The sequence below is a fragment of the Hyperolius riggenbachi genome, chromosome 1, assembly GCF_040937935.1.
Source record: "Hyperolius riggenbachi isolate aHypRig1 chromosome 1, aHypRig1.pri, whole genome shotgun sequence".
NCBI classification, from domain to species: domain Eukaryota; kingdom Metazoa; phylum Chordata; class Amphibia; order Anura; family Hyperoliidae; genus Hyperolius; species Hyperolius riggenbachi.
This window is the reverse complement of record NC_090646.1, coordinates 484,602,660-484,621,947: the sequence shown is the minus strand read 5'-3', so window position 1 is coordinate 484,621,947 and position 19,288 is coordinate 484,602,660. Positions and strand designations below refer to the sequence as shown.

General features: G+C 44.2%; 1 protein-coding gene and 1 gene segment (V, D, J or C); both read right to left on the bottom strand.

Annotated features, from left to right (window-relative positions):
* The window catches only part of LOC137521952 (Ig alpha chain C region-like), a 328,184-nt gene that overhangs the window by 35,742 nt on the left and 273,154 nt on the right, over positions 1 to 19,288 (bottom strand).
* The window catches only part of LOC137521936 (immunoglobulin mu heavy chain-like), a 956,922-nt gene continuing 953,409 nt past the window's right edge, over positions 15,776 to 19,288 (bottom strand). For both annotated transcript variants that reach the window (XM_068241894.1, XM_068241886.1), the window contains exons 6-7: positions 17,210 to 17,530; positions 15,776 to 16,266 (exon numbers count right to left, since the gene is read on the bottom strand). In XM_068241894.1, the coding sequence (XP_068097995.1) occupies positions 15,878 to 16,266; positions 17,210 to 17,530 (710 nt within the window). In that variant the 3' untranslated portion in view covers positions 15,776 to 15,877. The remainder of the gene's footprint in view (positions 16,267 to 17,209; positions 17,531 to 19,288) is intronic.

The window sequence follows — 19,288 nt, the reverse complement described above, 5'->3', positions numbered from 1 at the left end:
CACAGCTGGACATAGCAGATTACCTAACCTCACACAGCTGGACATAGCAGATTAGCTCACACAGCTGGACAAAGCAGATTAGCTCACACAGCTGGACATAGCAGATTAGCTCACACAGCTGGACATAGCAGATTACCTCACACAGCTGGACATAGCAGATTAGCTCACACAGCTGGACATAGCAGATTAGCTCACACAGCTGGACATAGCAGATTACCTAACCTCACACAGCTGGACATAGCAGATTAGCTCACACAGCTGGACAAAGCAGATTAGCTCACACAGCTGGACATAGCAGATTAGCTCACACAGCTGGACATAGCAGATTACCTCACACAGCTGGACATAGCAGATTAGCTCACACAGCTGGACATAGCAGATTACCTCACACAGCTGGACATAGCAGATTAGCTCACACAGCTGGACAAAGCAGATTAGCTCACACAGCTGGACAAAGCAGATTAGCTCACACAGCTGGGCATAGCAGATTACCTCACACAACTGGACATAGCAGATTAGCTCACACATCTGGACATAGCAGATTAGCTCACACAGCTGGACATAGCAGATTAGCTCACACAGCTGGACATAGCAGATTACCTCACACAGCTGGACATAGCAGATTAGCTCACACAGCTGGACATAGCAGATTAGCTGAGCTATGACTAAGGAGCAACTGTGAGGCTCCGATAGGCGCTAATCTGCTATGTCCAGGTGTTTGCTTTTTCAATAAAAATCAGACTTTTATTGCACCTGTTGAGCGGATCTCTCCATTTTTTCTACTGTGCTTATATGGCCTGGCTGCCAATGGTCCTGCTCCGGGTGTTGGTGGCGGAGTCGTGAGCGGTGTCTTTCTTTTATGTATATTAATTTTTTATGATGTTCGTCTCTGAGTCTCTTTAAGTCCTGTGGGGTATTTTGCACAGATCATCAGGTATACCTGGTTAATTGGTCCGCAGGAAAAGGAGCCTTTTACACCTAAAGTAAGCCTGATATATGAATATCATAATGTCTAAATAGATCATGTCTCACACCTTGAAAACAATAAATGGTAGTTGTCCTTATTCAAAACTTTCTTTATTATCGTAACTGATAGCTAGCACTGTATAATACTTTACTATTGCAATATTTAATGCTTAGTTTGGTTGGTCAGAACACTGTTTTTAATTCTCTGCTACTGCAGTGTTTTTTGGTGAGTAGTTTGGCTTGTCAAAAAACACTATACAAATACTCTACTGCTGCAATATTTATGTTTGGTGCTTAGTTTTGCTGATCAAAAGCGAAGACTTTTTTGGGGTTTATAATAAAAAATTACAGTCATTGTGATGGTTAGATTTACCGTACTAGTAGAAATGTCTCCTATCATGGTACATATAAAACATAAGCAAGCTTTACAGAGCTGGATCATTCACAAGTCAATTCTAGATAGCTGCCTAGGTCCTGAAGAGAGTCTAGGGGCCCTGTGGATGCTAGCCTCCACCAAATCTAACTAAGAAAGCCAAGGTGACCTTCAGCGCTGGACAAAAAGTGCTATCTTTCCCAGGGCCCTAATTCATCTTAATCCTTTTCTGAAGCTTTAAAGGGAACCAGAGAGGAATGGGGGGTGAAAAAAGGTAAAGATTTTATACATACCTGCGGCTTCTTCCAGCCCCATAAGCCTGAATTGCTCCCACGCCGCCGTCCTCCGCTTCCTAGATCCGCCAGTACCGGGCCCGTCACTTCCGGCGGACGCGGCCAATTGTCCGCATCACAGGGGCTCCCTCCATACCCGTATGCATGCGGCTGCGCAGTAGGCAGCCGCACGTGTACCTGTATGGACGGAGCCCACTGTGATGCTGAGAATTGGACGCGTCCGTCGGCCAACTGGCGGTAATGACGGGACCCGGTATCGGCGATTCCAGGCAGCGGAGGACGGCGGCGTGGGAGCGATCCGTGCGTATGGGGTTGGAGGAAGCTCCAGGTATGTATATTTGATCCTCTCTGGTTCCCTTTAAGATTACTTTGAGGATTAGTGCAACAGGTAAGGCTAGTGTGATGGATAAAGCATTAAAAATAAATAAATAAACCATAGCTGGCAGAAATCCAATAGACTGCAATTGGAGGTCATTTTGTGCAACACTGTATGTACCCCTTATATTTTGGCCTTTAAATTGTGCTGATGTTGTTCATCTTGATTTACTTGTACTGCCCATAGCTAAACCTGACAATAGAGTTACTGGACAGATCAGAGAGGTACAACTGAAGCCTACATCAGTTATGATGATTATAAACCAGCAGACAGCCCATGCGGTTTTTGGGTGATCATCCAGACAGTTTTGTATGAATTATCTATTTACTATTATTTCCCATAAAGTAGACATAATTGCATATGTTCTACATCTTAATGTGTTTATTATTACAATAACAATACTTTTTTTTAACCAAATATCAGTATTAGTACAAAAAAAATAGCCCTGGAATTTTTAAATGGGAACTTTGAGTGAAAATCTCTTTCAAGGTCTTTCTCACAGGAGCATTGTGGGAAATTGATGTCACGTGCAATATCCAAGCGTGTAGAGTCAGGAAAATCATATCACCAGCAGGTGATGTTACCCAAAGCCTGAGGCAAAATCACAAGAGACCTGATCTGGAATTATCTTAATGTTTTATGTTATGCTAGTGGACCTAAGCCCGCTACAATAACAGGCTCTAGGCCACCCTCACAACTCCCCTCCCCTCCCACCTGTCACCGCCACCTGTCTCCGCTTCCATTCGCATGTCACCGCACATGCGTCTGTACACGCCCGCCCCCTGGCCCCATCCTTCTCCTGCTCTAAAGTCCGCCCGCGTGCTGCGTATGCGCGGTACGCGAAAGCATGGACACAGGGACACGCAGGAGGAGGACACAGCGACACAGGGAGTGTATCATATAGGATTAATGTGGGTCTGTGATATTTTCACCTTACCTGTTATAAAATAGGCCAACTTTAAGATAAGTAATATATTGAAGGGGATCTTCTCTGTTCTTCCTTAGCATGGACATGAAATGAATACTACATATACTTGTGTAATTTGTCCCTTTACTGGTTGGCAGAGTGGGCACATTAACTCATGCTCAGGAACCCCACAGCTTTTAGGTGGTTTTTCACTTTAAAGGGAACTTGAAGTGAGAGTGATATGGAGGCTGCCATATTTAAGTCCTTTTACTATACCAGTTGCCTGGCTGTCCTGATGATCATTGTGGCATCAGTAGTGTCTGAAGCACACACCTGAAAGAAGCATGCAGCTAATATTGTCAGATGATTGTTAGAAACCTAATCTGCATGCTTGTTTAGGGCTCTTTCACATTAGGGCAGACTTTGGGCCTGATTCACAAAGCGGTGCTAACAGTTAGCACGCTGGTGAAAAGCCCTTTATCATGCCTAAACTCTGTTTAGGCATGATAAGTTTAGGTGTGATAAGTTTAGGCATGATAAGTTTAGGTGTGATAAGTTTAGGCATGATAAGTTTAAGCGCCAACTGTGTTAGCACCGCAGTACACAGCTGATCAAAAGTTTTACGCTAGCAAAGTCTGGTGCACTTCGTATAAAGTTTAATGGCGCTGCTTTGCGTGCGGGACTTTTCAAGCTATCTAAACTTATCTAAACTTATCATGCCTAAACTTATCACACCTAAACTGGCTTTTCACCAGCGTGGTGCAATGGTTATCACGCCTAAAGTCTCTAACTGGGTTAGCACCGCTTTGTGAATCAAGCCCTTTGTGCGTTAACGCAAACGGCAGCCGTTTGCGTTAACCAAGGTAAGATGAAAGTCCATAGACTTTCATTTTACTTTTCACACTCGAAGCTGCGTTTCGATGCGTTGCGGTTCCGACGCACCTGGGCGCAGTTTTTCCTCCAACGCACCAGCGAGCCGGCGTTTTCCGTCGGGTTTAATTACCAGCTACCGCCGCTGATTGCGTCGCACCGCAGATACCCGACGACATGCCGCAGGCAGACAACGCATGCAGGAGAACGGCTCCTGCTCGCGTTGTCTGATGTGAAAGAGCCCTTAGTGACTATGGCTAAAAGTATTAGAGGCACAGGATGAGCAGGACAGCCAGGCAACTGGTATTATTTAAAATTAAATATTTCAACCTCCATTTCCCTTTCACATCAGGTTCCCTTTAAGTTCTCTACTCCCAGGAAGTGGTAAAATGACCAACAATTGGATGAGACTGGTGGAGGTTTTAGAATAGCAGATTCAGTTATTCTTCTAGACAATGCAGACCTCAGCATTACGGTAGGTATCTTATTGTAACCAGGCTCTCTGAGTTCAGAGTCTACTAAAATAAAATGATCCATTTGGTGTATAGCTTTTACCTCAACAAATATTGGAAACTTTAAACACTGCAGTCACAAGTCATTTATTTACATATTTTCATTGAAATGTTTTATACAGTATACTTTATTGCATGATGAAACAGTTGATCTTTGTGACAGCCATCCTTGTGTACAATGGAAGAATGAAGTGCCAGCACTTGTGATTCCAATTGATATAGCAAATTCAGGGAGTCAGGAAAGTCAAGTCAATGGAGGTTAATGTAAGGTCAGTATATGAAGGCTACAGTTAAGACTCTTTTTACACTGTGTCTGTTTCTGAAAACACAGTGTTTCAGTGTAAAGTGTAAAAGAGGACTTAAGGCCCATACTCACGGGCTACAATTGTTGCTTGTCGCTAGGACACGGGAGCGTGTGTGCGACAGACCGGCGACATCTCGTCGCCGGGTCCCTCCGCATACACACTGCGGAAGAGGGATTGGTGGTGCGACGGAAGCTGTCGCCGACGTTCCTCCCCCCCGCCGGAAGCTCCGTGTGATGCCTATAGGTTGCTGTCGCTAGTCCGCATACATACGCGGACTAGCGACAGTTGCGTCGAAGTTGCGGCGGCAACTGTCGCCAGGCGATTGACCGCGCCAATCGCCTGGCGACAGCAGCGACGAGCGACGGTTCGGGGTGCGCGCGCCATACTCACGGGCGACCTGTCGCCGCAATACGCGTGTGCCACGTGGTTGCGGCGACAATTGTAGCCCGTGAGTATTGGCCATTAGGCTAGGTTCACATTGGAGCTAAAATAGCTTCCCTTCCGCTCCCTGCAGTCCGCTCACTGGAGCGGACGTTCCCGACATGCACGATCCTTCCGCTTTTTCCGCTGTCACGGAGCGGAACGCAGCGCTGGAGCCGATGCACTCCAGTGTGAACCCGGCCTTAGAGTTACTGTTGATTTTATTTTGAGGTTTAGGGATAGTTAGTTGGTTGATGTTAGTTTTAGCAATTGCTTGGGGCAAAGGTTAGTATTACAACAAATAAAAAGTTGGTAGACCCACACAATACTAAAATGCAAAAAATGAGAGTCTCTTTCTCTCTCTCTCTCTCTCTCTCTCTCTCTCTCTCTCTCTCTCTCTCTCTCTCTCACCAAAGATTCTATATTGAACAATGAGCCATACACAATCTTGGCACAAAAAATGCAGAATTTACATAAGAATATGTTATTATCTGGTATTAGAATGACCACTAGGTTTCTTGATACTCCTGTTCTCAGCTTGTACAGTTGTCAGTTTGGTGCAATTATTTTATATTTACATGTAAAATTCACTTTTTGCATTCTTCCATTTTTTGGGGAGCGTTAGTATGAGAACACTCCAGTCAGTCAATACTTGCTTCAAATTTTCGGTCTAGGGTTTGCATACCCAATGACCAAACAAAAAATGCAAGGGGCAGTGCTTGGAGTTACTTTAGGGTTTATATCATGGTTAGGTGTAGGTAAGGGTTGGTGTTAGGATTTTCTTGGATACAGGTTTAGCAGGAAGTTGGGGTTAGATCTGTTGGGTGGTTTTTCATTAGCGATGAACAAAGGCAAGTATATGAAGGAAAAACCATTAGTATTAGCAATCAAGGTTGGTTTAGGGTAGATTAGGCTGGCAAGGGTTGGTGTAGGAGCGTCGGAGGAAACTAGAAAGTCTGAGGCTTACCAGTGATGCTACTGATGCTGCCTCAAAGACTATTGAGATTACGATGTCAAATATCATCAGTGCTGACTACAGGACCAGAAAAATACTAATTATTTCAAAACTATTGCTCTATGATATAAACATTCTACAAATAATTAACTTTTCAAAAATTCTGATATTTTGGAATATGCACCCAGCATGAAAGTTCAATATGATGGTTGCAAAAATATACTTTTACGCATCAGTTATAGCTTATATTGATATGATAGTCTAGCTCTTAGTACTGCGATTGTGTTTTCTCCATCACAATGGTCTGGCAGTATGTCTGTCTCCTTTCTTTTATCACCCATTTACCTATGGAGAGAAGCAAACAAGTTTTATGAACCTGCAATGATGTACACAATGACATCAGAAAGCATCATTCAGGCACAGTTCCCATTCATTTGCCACTCACTTACCTTGACCACAGTGACAGTCACTCCATAAAACGTGCTTAGGATGAAAAGGACCATAAAGGTGGTGGCTGTGTACCAGGGGGTGTGTACGTCTTCTGTGCAAACTTCAATTATCCATCCAAAGGCTAGAAGATACAAAGCTACAGTTACACATTTTACAGATGGATCCGTTTCTAAAATATAAATTGGGAATAGGTTGGAAAAGTTAATTTTGATGTACAAACCTTTCTAACTAAACCATTTAGCAGATACATATATTTGTTCTAGTGTCTTAATATTAAGAGGGAAACCACTGGAGAAAACCGCTCACACCACCCCAGGACAGTGCAGGACCAGGACAGGCCAATCCAAAGGAACATAGACAGAAGAGTGTCCGCACAATGCTATATGATGTGTGAGCTCGTTTGGATACGTCCATAATAAAGGACATTGTGCGGACACTCTGTTAATATTAAGAGCATGTAAAAAAAACAAAAACATTTCCCCAAAAGGTACTCAAACATAAGAAAGATCAGGTTGGATGAATGTGGCCATCTAATATCTATGGCATCAGCAGAAACTATTGGCTGACCAATCTCAAGAGGGAAATAACAAATGGACAGGCAAGAACAATCTCCAGATTAATACAGTCCTCTGGTGATATTTTCTTAGACACAGGGTCAGCGATATCATAGAGGCAAAGGGGACAATCGCCCCAAGGCCCCAGAGCCTGTAGGGGCCCCCCAGGTGTCTCCCCCCACATTAACTGTTGCTCCCCGGGGCCTCTGCAGAGTCTTTGGTGTAACGTCTCACCTGTGTTGGTGGGCAGGTGAGATGCTACACCAAAGACTCTGCAGGGGCCCAGCTAAGGCAGCACAGCTAAGTTGGGAGGTGATTGGGAAGGAGGGTCAGCTTTCAGCTCAGGGGCCTAGGAGGGAAATTTGGCTGCAACAAAGGGCCCCTAATGCTGCTTCTTGGTGGGGGGTGTCTGTTGGGGGACCCAGGGTTAATTGCGCCCTGGGGCCCCATTGTTACTAGAACCGGCACTGCTTAGACATAAAGGATAGTGCTCAGCCAAGTTGATTTACAGGGTTTAAGGTAGTTTTCACCTGCAATGCAAATCTCTGGCAGGACCAAATGCTGGTTAGAAAATTAAATGCACCATCCACTGATTAGTTAAGCTAGGTACACATGCTAGATGACACCCGGCTGAGGGGGCCGCTATGGACCGTCTTGGCCAGGAATCTAGTGTGTTCACACGAGTCCCCAAACACTGCCAAAAAATCCAGTACTAAATCTGATGTTTTATGCTGGGCATACACGGCCTCGATTATGCGCCGGTTCGAGCTGCTGGCTCGATCCCGGCGCATCCACGCTCGTCCCCGCCGGCGCCTCTATCGATCCCCGCTCGTCCCCGCGGGCGCTCCTTATCTTCCACTCGATTCCCCGCTATTGTCCACCCGCGGGGATCAAGCTGGGAATCTATCCGGCGGGTCATCAGACCTGTCGGATATTATCAATCGAGCCATCAGCGGCTCGATTGATAAGGAGAAAACGCTCCGTGTATGCCCAGCATAACAACAAACATGCTCAACAGATTTCACCAGTGCATTGTTCCATGCCTCACCCCACCTGCCGGAAGTTGTTCCATCCTTCCTCTGACCCCCCTCCCCCATAGCATTAGATGCATTGACAGCTTCTGGCCCCAAACTGTCGCCCGAGGGATCAAGTCCCGATACCTGTGGGCGACAGTAATTGAGTGTGTGTACCAAAGTTTATTATGTATCTAATAAATTAATACAGTTGTCGGTTTATTAATCAGTGAGTAGCACATTTGATTTGTTAACTGCCACTTCCTCTTCCTTGCTCATTAGGCGAATTCCTCACTGGACATTGTTGAACAGTTATGTTTACAGGGAATGAAGTATAAGACTATAGTCTTTGAGGTCTCTGCAACTGCTGTGCCACCCTGCATCACAAGTCGATCATAGTATCCAGATGGATAATTCTTTATCCAAATGATAATATTGTAAGAACAATCATTTTTGAATAACATGAACTGACTGCGATAAAGGTTAGGTAATAACCTACAGCAGTGTCAGAGTATTAGTTACAATATTCATTATTATTTAGTCAGTGTTTGCCCAGTGTAAAATCTTTTCTCTCCCTGATTTATGTTCTGAAATTTATCACAAGTGGCAACAACTTTAGTCCTGTCAGATAATCTCTGCAGAATGTTCGGTTACTTAGAGGTCAGAAGCCAGTACAAAATATACCAGGCCCCCTACAAATATATTTTGAAGGGGGGGGGGGGGGGCGGCTAAACATCACTGGGAGGGTAGTGCTAAATTCAGCATACAGCAATATATTGATATAGGAAGGATTTCTGATGCTGAAAGCAGAAAAATTACTGTAAAAGTGGGTGTCCTGAATAATGTACTGCCTTCTACTATATATATCGCTACAGTGCTTCTTTAACTGCTCTGCGACTGCCTGATGCCAATTGGTGGCCGCAGAGTGGCTCCCCCAGGACCGCCTAACGGCGATTGGCGTCAAGTCCTTGGGGTAGAGATTAGCAGGGAACGTGAGCGCGCATGCACGATCGTTCCCTACCAAAACACGGAGTGGAGCTCCATGATCAGCCTGCCAGCCCGCGATTGCAGCTGGCAGGCTGTTAGAGAAAAAAAGTCGGTATTTACTTTGTACAGCTTGCAACTAGTATGCGAGACAAACAGAGGCTGGCACAACAGTGGCTCAAGGGCTGAGCTGGTGCAGCTTGTGGCAAAGGTGCCGCTCCTTCTTTTCTTAGGCAGAGTTGAAGCGTGCTCTGGCTGTTAGATATACATCAGTTAGGAGAGGTAGACACAAAGTAGAAAAACCAACACTGCTTCTAAAACAATTTATTCTTGCATATCCTTCAGGTAAAAAACATCTTGCAGACATAGAAAGTTCAACAATAAGTAAAAAACATACTCTTGGGGGGAAGGTAGCGTGGCTGGGTGATTGATGAGAGGTGGGTGCTCGGGTGCTGAGCACCCGAGCACCCACCTCTCATCAATCACCCAGCCACGCTACCTTCCCCCCAAAAGTATGTTTTTTACTTAGTGTGGAACTCCCTATGTCTGCAAGATGTTTTTTACCTGAAGGATATGCAAGAATAAATTGTTTTAGAAGCAGTGCCGGTTTTTCTACTCTGTGTCTACTTCTCCTTTACTTTGTACAGCGCTGCAATCTAGCACTGTAGAGTGGACAGCTTTTGTCACGTAGCTGTCCTCTCGAGTGGCAGGGAAACAGATCCCTCTCATAGACTGATGCCTTTGAGAGGCAATCTAAGTTATTGGATCTGAGGAGGAGGGAGGGAAGGTGGGTGATTTAAAAAAAAAAACATTTTATTTAAAAAAAAAGAACAATAATATTAATAAAAAAAATACAAATAGCAGCAGCAATCAGATGCCACCCACAGAAAGCTATGGTAGTGGACAGAAAAGGAGGCTAGATTTATTTGGCTGCTATGTTGTATGGCCGTGCAATCAACTGTTAAAGCTGCAGTGTGCTGAATTGTAAAAAATAACCTGGTCGCTAGGGGGGTGTAAGCCTGAGCTCCTCAAGTGGTTCAATTTCACTAATAAAAACATGGGTCTTGGTTTAAAGATTGAACTAAGAAAAGAAGAGAAGAACAGAGGGTGCTAATGATTTTTCTATGAAGATGTTATATCTAATTACTACTTGCAAGCTAAGAATCAGAGAAGCATGCCCCAGGGCAGTCACAGCATACCTGCAAATGCATTTTTCCTTTTCCTAAGGGTTCATTCAGTTTAGGGCACCAAAAACATTCATATGTGGTGGTTTTGAGCATTTTTAAAGTGTGTATAAATGTCTCCCAACCCTTGCTGGCTGGTTATTAGTGATCAGGCACTCTAGAAAGCCATGCTTCACTGCTACTGTCACTTTCTGCTGCAGCCTGCTCCTAATCCTCTTCCTCCTTCTTCTCCATAGGACAGAACATCTTGTTTGGCATTGGCAGATGACCAAGCCAGAGCAGGGTTATCCACCAGGCAGCCTAGGCAGGTGCTTGGAGCTTAGTGGGTGTCAAGGGGTCCACCTGCCACCTTCTCTGACCTCTCTCCACTTCAGCTTACCAAAAGGACCACAAGGGGGCCCCAAATCTACTATGGTGCCTAGTGCTGTGGTGGAACTACAAGTCCCACGAGGCATTGCAATATTCTGACAGCTCTAAGCATAACTCGGTGAGGCAGAGGCATTATGGGATTTGTAGTTTTGTCAGAACTGGAGTGCCAAGGTTAGCCATCACTGACTTAGATGATGTTGGATTTTACAAAGGTTGTTCAGGATTGGTGATCACTGAAGAATATAAGTGATGCTGCATACCTGGCACCTGTGTGATAACAGATCATGGAGAACAACTGCTGAAGGTTTAGAGTATGGAGACACCCTGTTAGTGTGTGATACACAAGAGCATGAGAGCAAGAACAAGAGCATGAGACCGTGACTAGGCAGCTCTGTGTGATGACCACACTTATGCGCTCTGCAGAACTTTGTTCTGACAGTGCACTGCTGCATGCATTTCTGTGCCCAACACAGTGTTGTCCCATTCAGTGTAATTTCTGTAAATGCATGACCATCTGTGCTGTAGTACGTTACTAGAGTGTAGGACTGTACACTTCCTTTTTAATACATTTGGAATAATAAATATTTTTTTTTCCCCATACGCAGATTGGGAAGCTGACTGTTTATTTAAACATACTGTCATTCTGCTTCCTAATTTGCATATGGGGAAACACTATAACTCACCCCTAGTGTGAACAAGCCCTTAGTTGCATGTCTGTGGGTAGTAGCTGAGTTGATATTCACCCATTTTGATGACCCTCACCATTGTCTGCCCTCCCATCCTGCTATCTGGTTGTGTGCTCTGCTACAAAGCCTTGGGCTTGGCCAATCACAGGTGCCAGCACAGTGGTATAGGGGTAACAGTATGTTTTTATGCAACTTTCTAAGCCCCAAGATATCAAAATTAGTATAAGTATACAAGAGCCAGTCCTGCCTATGGTCAATTATGAGTATTGTTATTCACATTAGCCCTTTTCCACTTAAATGATCTGCCCTGCCCCTTCGTGATACAGAAAACATATTCACATCATGAGCGTCCGCAGCATAGGGTAGAATATCGGCTCCCCCTGGCCAGCTGCCGCCCCCTCCCCGGCCATCCCCGCTGCTTCCCAGCAGTCAGCGTCACACCTTAGAATCAGCTGGCGACCAGTGAGTGTGGCTGCTAGAACCTTGTGGACATCACACTGATATGCGGAAGTGACATCATCCGCATATGCAGCATGGGGTACCATGCGCCTGCTCTCACTGGTCACCAGCTGATTCGGAGGTCTGACGTAGGCTGCTGGGATGCAGCGGGGATGACCAGGGGGGGGGGGGGGGCTAAATGGCGGTGAGTGGGAGTCCCTGTCACTAAATCAGGGGCACTGCACCTGTCACTACCTAAACTGGGGGGCACCTGTCCCTACTTAAACTGGGGGGCACCTGTCACTACTTAAACTGGGGGGCACCTGTCACTACTTAAAATCGAAGGTGCTCACAATCTAATCCCTACCATAGTCCTAGTCTAATGTCCCACCATTGCTAAGTTCATGTAAATTTGGCTCCACCCATGACCACACCTACATCCTGGTCCATGGCCACACCCATTCTTTTCCCTTTCCCCCCATTACTTTCCCACCTGTTTTCTGGCATGGTGCACAGCTCCTACCCCCCCTTTGCCCCCCCCCCCCACCTTTGCCCCTTCCTGGAAAATTTCTGCAGATGCCTGTGATTCACATATTTTGTTTATGTAAAAAAAAAAAGCTAACACAAAACAACACAAACTCTTGTTAAAAAAAAGATAACACTGAATGATGAGACCAGATTGATAGGTCTAGTTGACCGTAAGCTTAGGGGCCCAGTCCTGTCCCATGCCTTATTTTCTCTTCCCCCTCCTTACAGTTGCATGACTGATATGTACTTTTTTACAATTTTTCTCGCCTGTCCATTGTAAGACAATTTGCATAGTATTGCTTTTTCTTCTATATCATGCTCTTTTGTGGCTGTCATACTCTGCTAATATGTTTTAACCTTGTCAAGACAAGTTATTAACATTTTGTAATGTGTTTTATATTGTAAAACTTTGTAAAACTTTCAAAAAAAAAAAAAAGAAAGTTGCTAAAAAAAAAAAAAAAAAAAAAAAAAACAGAGCCTGGAAAAAACAACCTAAATCGAGGGTCCCAAGAGTGAGAACTGAAGGTTGCCAGTAGTTCTACAAATAAGAACACATAATAAGGCATTTTCCAATGGAGAATATGAAGAGCTGAGCTCCTTTGTTAGTCAGTGAATCCATCTATCATATTAATGAATGACATAAGGAAGCTTGAAAGATTGCTTGGGAGGTTTGACTTCCTCCTGACATTAAATGACTTCCTCCTGGCATTGCTTACTAACATTATTCATTTTCATACTACAGTATTATGCAGCTGGGCATATCTCTGGTGCTTAAAAGAAAAACATTTCTCATGCAGTTTTACTGAAGGTGACATTTGCACTTTATAATCATATGCTCACTCAGTTTATGTTTCTCAAGTTACTCCTGAGACACCTGAAAGAGTACTGGTATCATTTGGTCTGTTTTATTTAGCTCAATTTTATTTCACTGTGTTTTTATAGTTTATGATCTGGTGTTTTTTTTTACAATTTTTAATTATCTATTTATAAGCGTCATCTTTGTCGCTTGATTCAGTAAATGGTGCTAACCCAGTTAGCACGCCTAAAGACTTTGGGAGTGATAACTAGGGTGCTAACTGGGTTAGCACAGTTTACTAAATTCACATCGCACGCAAAGTCCCGCATGCAAAACTTTGCACAGCACAGTGCGCGCGAAATGGCGCATCGCAGTGTGACGAAAACGACGCACCTGATGCGCCTATAAGGTCACATTGGGTGCGACCTTAATGTCGCATGGTCACACCGCAATGAGCCATTTCGCGCACGGGACTTTGCACCCGATGTGAATTTATCACGCCTAAACTTACTTTAGGCGTGATGTAGGGCCTTTCACAGGCGTGCCAACACTTAGCACGGTTTACTGAATCAAGCCCGTTGACTTTCTATCAGAAAAGTGCCATACTACCTGGATGCTGGAGGTCTGCTGTATAACACTAAGTAAAGGAAAATGGAGTCCACATTATTTACCTTGCTAGGAGACAGAGGTAATTTACATGTATGTCTTATTAGTATTGTAGTGGGAGTTGGCCTGATCGCACAGCAATTCCTCTTCAATGAGGATATCACTTATTAAAACTATCCTGTAGCATTGCATGACAGCATGATTATATTATATATCCTTCCCACCTCACCAGGGTTAGGCTGCTTCCACTAACAAGGCTTAGTGAAGATCTGCTAAGCCCTGCTGTCCTGGTATGGGAGCCAAATCACACCTCCACCCATTCATTTCATGTCTTCTCACACTCCCTACACTGCCTTTTTCCTGTGATGGCCTTGCCCCCTCCTTGCAGCCTAGTGTTGTCATTGGCTGGCCTCTGAGCCAATATCAATTCCAAGAAATTGGCAGGAGGGAAGGAGGTGCAATTCAAGTCCATAGTTGGGTTCTCCATATGGTCTTGAGTACAGCCTCATTTGAGATAGCAGTAGAGTAGCGAGGCTGCATAAGGTGCAGCATTGCTACCAGATAGGTATTGTCTCTTGCTTGTAACTTGCCCCCTGCTGGCTATATATGATAATGTCTAATGTGTTCAGATTTATATGTTTAAAAGTGCAAAAAAGTGTTCCTAAACACAGGAGAGCATATAAATGTTTCAATGTGAAAGTGCATGGAAAAAATACATAAAATGCTTTTCAGCTTTTGTTTATTTAACTAGTATAAGTGCAGTACCATTATTAAATTGTACCTGAAGGGAAAAAAGTACCCCGAATGGGTACTTACCTAGGTAGAGGAAAGCCTCTAGGTCCTCCAGAGGCAGCCCCAACGCCGCTCCACCTCACCATTCCAGCGCCCTCTGAAGCCCTTCAAGAAGGGCGTGTCTGTGGAGCTCAGCTGCACTGCGCAGGCAGCTCGTGCCTGCACATTAGCACGGAGCTGAATGGGCTTGGCTTTGTGCTACTGCACAGATGAGAAGGCGTCCTGCACCTGCACAGCTGAGCTTGTTCACGTATTGGGGGCTTGACTTTGGGGGTCCGAGTGCTGGAATGGCAAAGTGGATGGAGACAGGGAAGCCTCTGGAGGATATAGTAGCTATATTTTTGCTCTAACAATCCCATAAGTTTGTTTTACTGTGTATCTGTATAGACCAGTGTGTAATATGCAGAGCCATTAATAAAACCAAATAGAGATTCTTGCTCTTTTGCTTTCATCTCTTAATGCATGAAACCAAACAAAAAAAGAAAAAGAACTACACACACACAAAAAAGAATTCACAAAGTTATGGGAATCTCCACTGGTGGTCATTTCATTTTTCATGGATAAATTCTGCTATTTTTGATGTTTTCACTTGTCTTTTGCAACATAGACTCATCATGGGTAATTCTTTATGTGTGAGTTTTTCTATAAAAAAAAACTATGTGTGTATGAGGAGCATCAGAGTAACTCCAAAACACAACTGCTTCCATGCCCCCCCCCCCCCCACCCAGTTCCATACTCACAGCCATATGGTGTTTTCTGAAGTTCCTCATATAGAGTACTTGTTTTATTGCTTGACCACATATTTTTAGCTGTCATGTACACTGCTAATAGTAAATGGTCAAGAAATAAAATGAGTGCTTAATCTTTATGAGAAACTTTGCAAAACACCATATGATTGTGGGAATGGGTGGGAGAGTATATAAGTCCTACTTACTTCCATGGCAGTAATTGTGCTGCCATGGCACATCTCAGATTGTTAATATTCCTGCCAGCTATTTTAATTCCAGAATGTGACTTATCCAGACCATTTTTCCGCATTACATTTTCACCATACAAGTTAAAGAAATACGGAGACAATATGCAACCTTGACACACTCCTTTACCAATAGTGAAGCAGTCAGTTATTCCATCCATATTCAGTTCTAACTGTTGCTTCTTGGTTTGTAAATAGATCCCTCAAAGGGCAAATGAGATGACCTTGAATCCCCATTTCCATGAGAATCTGTTACAGTCTAGCATGATCTACAAAAGCTTTTGAATAGTCACCAAAGCAAAATCCAGACCAAGATTTAAACCGGCAACTCTAGCCTATCAGGGACCAGTGCTAACCGTGAAGCCATCATTAGTTACCAGAATTTAAGCTTGCAGGGGTGTTTTTAGTAAACTGAATGAAAGAAGTAACTTTTAATAATACATTTTATTTCTGCTCATATTGTTGATCATATCACAGAACATGACAAAGTTGTTATCCACATAGAGGGTTTACAGGTAACAGGGAGATCAGAAACAAGTACTGGAAGTTTCAGACATGACAAGGGACACACTGACATTGGTGGGTTTACCGCTTGACTTATCAATGGTCCGTTGACTGGTGTACAAAGGCAGAGCTTCATGTCCGACAACACAAGTGAAGCTATCTCCATTTTTCCAGCTGTCGGCAAAGACAGACAAGTAGCTGTAGACAATGTAGGTGTTATCGTCCTTCTTCATTGGGGTTGTGTTCACATACTTTTCTTTTCTTATCTCTTTGTTTCCATGAAGCCATTTAATGAAAATGTCGCTGGGTTGGAACCCTGTTGCCATGCAAGTGAGTGAAACTGTTTCACCTTTAGCGATTTCCTCCTGGGGAGGTGGGAAGACATGTACAGATGGTGCCCTTGGCATTCCCGCTTTAAGTAGAAGACATACATTAATTATTAAAACAGTATTTTTTTTACTAACCTCTATACACGTGTCTTCTGATTTGTATACATCAACACATAAAACATGTTCTACAGTATTTCAAAAATGTTATAAAAGTTTTATAGGAAATAAACACATTTACAGCATTTGCAGGCCAACTTTTAAACCAGATCATCAACAACACAATGGTCTTATGAACTGTCCTATATATATATCAACTGAGGCATAGACCCACACGATATGAATAGCTAGGGCTCGAGGCCTGACAATTTTTGGAAACTAGGACGCTCCAGGAAGGCAAAGTGTTTCCCTTGGTGCAAATATGACACAATAAAAGTCTAAAAACACAAAAAAAGAAAAAAAAATAGAAACAATGCAGCACCTCCCCCCACTCTTCCAACCACTTCCCTCCTGAACCTCCATTACTCCTGTTCAGTATGCAGTTTCCATGATCTGATCTGATCTGTTTTTGCCTGTCAATCTTCAAGAATGCTTGCCAACCTCTCGTGCAACATAAAGGTACTAATTCTGCCCTTCACCTCCTCAAAGGATACCAGTTGCTTCTTCCAGGCCTTTGCTGTGGTTTGTTTTGCAGCCATGAAAATGAAGCCAGTGCTCTCTGATGTTTAGTGAGAAAGTCTATTTGACAGTGCAAGAGAGCTGACCATGGGTCCTCCTGTATTGTTTTGTTAAACAAAATCTGCATCAATCTATAAATCTTGGTGCAAAAACAGGAGAGCATGGGACAGGACCAAAAAAATATCCATTGACCCAATACCATCTCATCATAACCTTTAGGACAGACTCCAAAACAGCCATTAGAAGGTTAACATATCCTAAATTATATATTTAGTAGTATGTTCATTGTTCATCACCATTAACATACAGAATGTATTTGTATGAATTAAACCACTTCAGAGATGTTCTTACCATTGCTTTTAAAGATCACGTTTGAAACAGGTGAAGGGAAATCTTGATTCTTAACAGTGCATGTGAACCTTTCCCCGCTCATCCAGTCATCACAGCAGATGCTCAGTGTACTGACAGCGCTGTACGTTCCATTGTCACTAAGAACAGGATCCTCTGTGTTAACATCTAGGTCTCCCTCTTTCTCTCTTGTCCATATGACCTTAAAGTTCTCAATAGTCTTCATGCTGTGGACTAGGCAGGAGATCTTGGGTTTGCCAATGATGTAACACTCCTCAAAGCTAGGTGGTGTCACCACTATGACCGGACCAGCAGAACAGGATTCTAGATACAGATATAAAAATGAAGCTTTATAATGTAGTCGTTGATTGCACCTGAAAATAGTCACTCAATGGTGCGGAGTAGGAAGAACAGCAACAACGGCAGGGAGGCTGCTGCAGCCGCTACTCTGTTTGGTATGATGTATAGACTACTGGTAATGGGAAAGTTGTTCTAAACAATAGGCAGCCAGTTGGTCAACAGATCTCTGCAAGGAGCAAAATCAGTAATAATTGCAACAATGACCATATTAGTGAACTGAAGACGCCCCCCCCCCCCCCCCCCACCAATAAAAAAATAAGAATATCCATATCTGTATCTATATCATTTAAAAACAGTGCTTCAGTATATAATAGGCTTGAAAGGTCCTACCTTAAAGAAGGAGGTAAATCGGCACACTTACTGACCTGATGAAGCAGTTTACACTGCATAACACGTTTTATACCCGCTCTATGATCCTCTTTCTTGAAAGTGTACCCGAGGTGGTTTTTAGTAATACAAATGGGATACAAAGGCTTAATGACATGCCTCTGTGTCCTCTGTGTAGAGATGGCCCAGCTTTGGAGAACTCATGGAGTAGCACATGATCAGTTTGATCCGCTGATAGATTTGTAAGCCTCTGATTTGCTGTGATGACTTCCTGGTTTAACACATGATCATGACCAGCAAATCAGAGCCTTACAAATCTATCAGCTGATCAAACTAATCATGTGCTTCTCCATGAGTTCTCCAAAGCTGGGCCTTCTCTACCTCTGTGCACAGCTGTCCCTCCCCCCTTCTCTCCATTGTAGACCCCCGAAAATGTCGACAACGGGATTGTCGCTAGATAACTAGGGTAAGGGCATCCCTGGCAGGAGAGGCACTCCTGCAAAATGCCCCTTCCCCTCCTCCTAGAGCCTCTTCCTCGCCTCTATCTCTCCCCTTCCGAGCCTCTCCCCTGTCTCTCTCACACCCCTCCGCGGCTCTCCCCGCCTCTCTGCTCTGTAAGGAGAAGCAGAGAGGCAAACTGTAGTGTTGTGACCCTAGTGTCACTAAAAAAAAAACGGACTTATTGCTGGCCACAGGAGCTGCAGGGAGAAGCGGTAATAGGCTCTACCTGATCCGGCTAGCCCCCTGGATCAGGTAGTATGTTTTTTTACCTTTAATCTTGGGTTCGGGATTGCTTTAAAGGGAAGGTTCAGGGACTGTTTAAAAAAAAATAAAAATCCGCATCCACTTACCTGGGGCTTCCTCCAGCCCGTGGCAGGCAGGAGGTGCCCTCGGCGCCGCTCCGCAGGCTGCCGGTGGTCTCCGGTGGCCGACCCTGCGCTACTGAGCCTGCGCAGTAAAGCCCGGAGGACGTCAGATGACGTCAGCGCGCCGCCGTGAGGCGCATTTTGGAACACGGAAGGAGCCCGACCTGGCCGCCGGAGACCACCGGCAGCCTGCGGAGCGGAGCCGAGGGCACCTCCTGCCTGCCACGGGCTGGAGGAAGCCCCAGGTAAGTGGATGCGGATTTTTATTTTTTTTAAACAGTCCCTGAACCTTCCCTTTAAGGTAGGACCTTTCAAGTATATTGTATACAGTTTACTAATAGTCTTACTACAGTAACCCTTACTAAGGGACACACTCCACAAGCTCTGGTGGAGTAAAAATTTTCAATGGAGCCGTTAACTGCCACATCCTTCCCAAAGGCCGAGTGTTCTTCCCCCTGTATGAGTGGTTGCCTCCTGGACCAACACAGGTTTGTTATTATTTCATTCATCTGATTCAATTTACCAAATA